The sequence below is a fragment of the Theobroma cacao genome, chromosome 4, assembly GCF_053813885.1.
Source record: "Theobroma cacao isolate CCN51 chromosome 4, ASM5381388v1, whole genome shotgun sequence".
In the NCBI taxonomy this organism is placed as follows: domain Eukaryota; kingdom Viridiplantae; phylum Streptophyta; class Magnoliopsida; order Malvales; family Malvaceae; genus Theobroma; species Theobroma cacao.
The window spans coordinates 259,981-265,150 of record NC_142642.1 but is presented as its reverse complement, the minus strand read 5'-3'; the positions used below and the strand labels follow the sequence as shown (position 1 = coordinate 265,150).

General features: G+C 33.6%; 1 protein-coding gene across 1 annotated transcript; it reads left to right on the top strand.

Moving 5' to 3' along the window:
- Nucleotides 1–2,159: 2,159 nt before the first annotated feature.
- LOC148763044 (protein GAMETE EXPRESSED 1-like) lies at nucleotides 2,160–4,550 on the top strand. The gene is made up of 6 exons (XM_088805828.1): nucleotides 2,160–2,653; nucleotides 2,761–3,348; nucleotides 3,437–3,563; nucleotides 3,639–3,825; nucleotides 3,959–4,106; nucleotides 4,191–4,550. The coding sequence occupies exons 1-6, from the start codon at nucleotides 2,178–2,180 to the stop codon at nucleotides 4,435–4,437; spliced, it is 1,773 nt and encodes a 590-aa protein (XP_088661954.1). The 5' UTR covers nucleotides 2,160–2,177; the 3' UTR covers nucleotides 4,438–4,550.
- Nucleotides 4,551–5,170: the final 620 nt, after the last annotated feature.

The window sequence follows — 5,170 nt, the reverse complement described above, 5'->3', positions numbered from 1 at the left end:
ATAAGTGTTTTCAATAAACACAATTATTGAAAATTATTTAGAAGATACGTCTGTTGAAACACAATAGACACATCTATAAAAACAACATAGATACATCAGTTGAAACTTAACAAGACACATCTGTTGAAAAATAACAAACACAATTTCTCAGTGTTTATAAAAGGAATGTACTTCCTAACCAGACTTCATTCATTCAAAAAGCATTCTACAATAAGCTTATTGTATTATAGACAATCTTTGTCTGCAAATTTCCATAATAAATAATAACTCTTTAAAAAAATTGTGTTACAGTAAACCTCGAGCCTTTTTCCTTTTTTTTTTATATTGTTTTTCTAACAATTTCTTAATAACGACAGCTCCTTATTCAGCTAGCATTTGAATGCTTAATCTCAACGCCAAGCTGTATCCAACCATAAAGATACAATGCATCCTTAGCTTACGAAGATCTCTTGGCCTGGTAAAATTTGATGTTAAGGCTGAGCAAAAAAATTGGATGTTAAGATATGAAATGATGCTCCTTTTGTTTTCAGTAGATTTACTTGATGGCCTAAACCATTTCGACCTCTTGGATCTTGGATGTGTATTAGTTTCAAGCAAGGGTTCTTTGCATACTTGTGGATATCATGATTCTTGTTTAAGTTTAATTCATTTCGTCCTGCTCCTGCATATTTATTTGTAGACTACAGCGGGCATTTTATACCCAAAAATTTAGACATCGAGGTCTTGTTTTTTATCTTTAGTTAACAACATGCTTACCCACCAAGTACTTTGCATTTGCAACTGAGGATTCTTTTCCATGAAGCATACTTGCCATCCAATTCCTTTTATCACTCAAATTGTGTTCTTAATCAACTAGATCCTAAAGAATCCAGTTCAAAAATTTAAGCCAAAATTTTCCAACAAAGAAGATGTATTGAGAGGAAAATATGTCTTAAGTCTATACTTTTTAACAAAGATGTTGCTCCATATATAAATTGAAATTTTTAATACCTAAATGATAAAATATTATCCGTGATAAATGATAACTAAAAGTTATTTTTTTGGTGAATCTAAAACTTTATAGAGTTAATTTTAAACACGTGTCAATTAATAGGCACACGGATATGGATCAACCGAGGGACCCAAAACTTGAGCCAAGAAGTACCACGGAAGAATTGTCATGAATTGGGTTAACTCTAGTGAAAAGATAAATGAATTAGAGTTGCTCGTGACTTTGGTTTATCGGGCCTTTCTTTTTAAAATCAAATCCGACCTCAAAACGATGCTCTGACCCATCCCGAGCAGGTTGGACACCTGTCAAATGAACTATGTAATGAACTTTAAGAAGTCTATTTGGGTGGACTACTCCTTGACAATGACAACTCAGTCTTACTATTGAGGCCTATTACACTGAAACGATAAAATCACGGAAAACTAAAAGAGAAGCGATGATTAGATAGTTAAATCTTTTTAATAAAAACGTAAAAAACGCAAAAGAATCTTACGCAGATCGTTTCGTATTGGGATTACGAATCTTTTGACAGAAAAAACGCATCATTTCATATTCGGATTACGTATCTTTTAACAAAGAACGCATCGTTTCATATTTTGACAGTTTTTTTATTAAATCATTCCTTCTTTTGTTTTTTTTTCTTCTCACATTTCTCAAATCAAGGTTATCTTTTCTCTTACACATTTGATTCTTATTATCATTATCATATTAATAGTTCTTTTACGATTTGTTATTAATTAGATAATTATATATTTTTCTAATTGATTTTGTGAGTTGAGTTCTCCTTTGTCGCTTTTTAAAAAAAATTATTATCTATATAATGTTAAAATTGAAAAAATTAAAAGTTTAAGATTGTCTGCAAGTCCAACGATTAAGAATGTTGGCATATTATTTTGTTTTGTCATTTTTATATTCTATTGATCTATTTATTTTATCTAATTTAATTATCAAATATCAATTGAACAAAACTGATATTAATATAATGAAAACTGTTCACCAATGAATTTGCTCTTTGTCTTTTGATGTTTGAAATATTTGGACTTGCTTTTCTTGAACTCCAAACTTTGATGCAAAAAGTAAAGGGAGCAGACTCAAATTTCTGTTTTGTTTGATGTAGGATTTTAAGGTGGTGAACATTAAATTTCTATGCTTGAAATGTTCAGTGCAAGTCTTGGATTTTGAGAGAATGAAAACTTTAATGATTTATTGTCACTTTTTTCTCTCTCTCTTGGTATTGCTCTGTGTTTCACCAAAGTGCCAGTCATGGGGTTGGTTCTCTTCTTCTGTGGAAACTCATTCTAATACAAAAGCGATTCACCATGCTTCAATGGCTAAATTCTCGATTGATGGTCTAAACGATGAGAAGGGAATCAGGTTGCTGGAAGATGCTAAGAATAAATTGGTTGGGTCAAATTCTTGCTGGAAAAATGCTTATAAACATCTCTTTGCTGGGTGCAAAGAGATCATTGCTACAGATGAGAAGCGTTCAAGATTTGCATGGCACCTAAGTGACTGTTTTCAAAGGGACTCTGGAAGGTCCTCTTTGCTGTTTTGTGACACAAAATCTCCCATGGTTTATTGCCTGAAAAATTTGAACCACTTGGAACACAAAGTTTATCTCGAATTCTTGCTTGAGACCAATTCCATCTGCTATCAGTTACAGCTAAGCTTTCGTCTCTTATCAGCCAAATTAATTTCAGTTTTACTTTGCTTGCGTTTCTTTTTCCTGTTTTTCTGCTGACCAGAATTTGAATTTTTGGTGCTATCAGGAACCAGGCATTTAAGCATGACACCGAGAGACTGGTTAATGAACTGATAAAGTCAGCGCAACATGCAGAAGACAAACTAGATTCTATAGAAGAAAGAACAAATGTTCTGTTGCAGAGTTCAAGTCAGATTCATGATTCATTAAATGCAGTTGATAGTCAAATTCGTAATGTAGATCAAACAACTCACAGTTTAGAGGGTCATATGCACTGTTTAAATGAGCGCTGGCAGGCAGTTCACAAGCAAGCTGTAGATATTGCAGCTTCGCAAAAAGAGCTGCGAAATGGTCAGGCAATAATGAATGATCAACTCAAGGAAGGATTAGTAATGCTTGATGGTGCTTACAAAAATTTGGGGCATGAAGTAGATAACGTGAGAAATGAAGCTATTTCAATAGAGAATAAGATAAGCAAAGTTGGAAATGCATTGTCTTCAAGCATAAACAATCTGCGAAGAACAGCTAATTACATTGAAAATATGGCAAGGATTTCTCTAGATAAGCAACAAGAACTTATAGAGGGGCAGTCAACAGCACTTGAGAATCTTCAATATCTGACTAGATTTCAATCTGAAGCACTAGAAGAGAGCAGGTAAAACAGGGGAAAAAATTTTACGAGAACATATCAAAGTCAAGAGTTTAAATAATTTTTCTTTTTCTTACTTGCTTCTGAATTATAGGAATGCTGTGCAGCTGTTAGCTGAATATGAACAAAAACAACGGGAAGAGCTTCTTGAACGACAAGAACGGTTTCAACAACTCCACGATCACTTGGTTAAAAGTTCCAAGTCTATATTGGCAGCTCAGGTTTCACACTGTTATATATCCTTAGGTAATGTTCTTGCATGGAATAGCATTCTGATTGGTTTTCTCATTTTACAGGAGGCTATTGCATCAAAGCAAGCAAGCATGTTCATGGCTCTAGATAAGCTACATGCCTTACACAATGCCATGCTCTTTGAATCAAGATTAATTAAAGCTTTCTTAATCTACTCTATGTCAATCGTTATCATCTACATGTTCACTAGCACAAAACAAACATATGCTGTAAGACCCAGGCTATATATTGGTACGCGTGCATACTTTGCCTTATATCTCTTTCTTTTTCATTCGTTATATCTTTTACCCTCTTCATATTGGGCATTAGATGTGAGAGCTCTAAATAAGTTCCTTTGCAATGCAAAATTTCTTCACGTTCGCAGGACTATGTGCTACATTCTTGTTAGAAGTTGCCGTTCTTCGCTTCACAACAAATGATATTGAACACAAAACGTGGATGGTAAATCTGGTTAGGTCACTATTTGTGTTTATTGCTTCTATTCAGCTTCTACATGCCATTTTCACATACAGGTATGCCAAATAAGACTGATATTTGTGCAAAGAGAGATTTATAGATTGCATGTCTAAATTAATTCCTTGTAATAAAATATGCAGGGACTATGAGTATTTGAACCATCAGATGTTATTAACATTAATGGAGAAAGTTAATATAATTCAAAGCAACGAAGCGTTGTCATGGGAAACGGATAGTGATGTGGATTGGTCTCCTTGGATAAATGATGAGTTACCAGAGGATGTAGACAAACTTGAAGACCCTGACTTTCTAATTCAAGAAGAATTTGGGGAGAATTTAATCACGACCTTTTCGAACACAAGAAAATATAACCTCCGTCAACGTTAAATGCTGAAAGCTTACTTCAAATCCCAAATTGTATTCTTTTCCAACAATTAAACTTTCGACATTTATTCAGTCCTAACTGCTCCTAACTTGTTTGTTACAATGGCATAGCAGAAATTATCACAAAATAGAACTCTTGGCTGTTAAGTTTTGATCTATTCTTTACCTCTCTATTACAATGGTAAGCAGATTTTCATTATCATTTTGTACTTGTGGTGGAGATATCCAAATCAAAATCTACACTACATGTTAAAAATGTTTGAAGATTAGCTAGAACTTGCGACAGTGTCTTCTCTTTGATACTTTTTCTACTTTCCTTGCAAGAGCTGTTTATTCAGAGCAATTAAGGCTACCAATCTAGTGTTTAAAAGAGTTACCCTTAGAGTTCTTGTATATCTCTTGCTTTTCTATTTTGCCCTCTTTCTTGTCTTCATCCTTTAAATTTTTCTTTATGTCTCTTGTCCCTGTCTCCATGGATTTCCTTTATTTTTTCTTCAGTTCTTTTTTTGTACCTTCCTAGCACAGCCAATTAATATGGCAATAAAGTTGAACCCATTACCCCAGTGTGTAAAAGCACAGTTTTGCATATAACACTAGTCTAATTAGTTTGTGCTATAGTCTTATTCCATGCACAGTACTCAGTAATATGTATTCTTTTTGCTCAAATGATGATAAATTTTACTCAAAAAGATGGAGACTGCACTGAACCCAAGTTTTAATTGAAACTGAGAATACT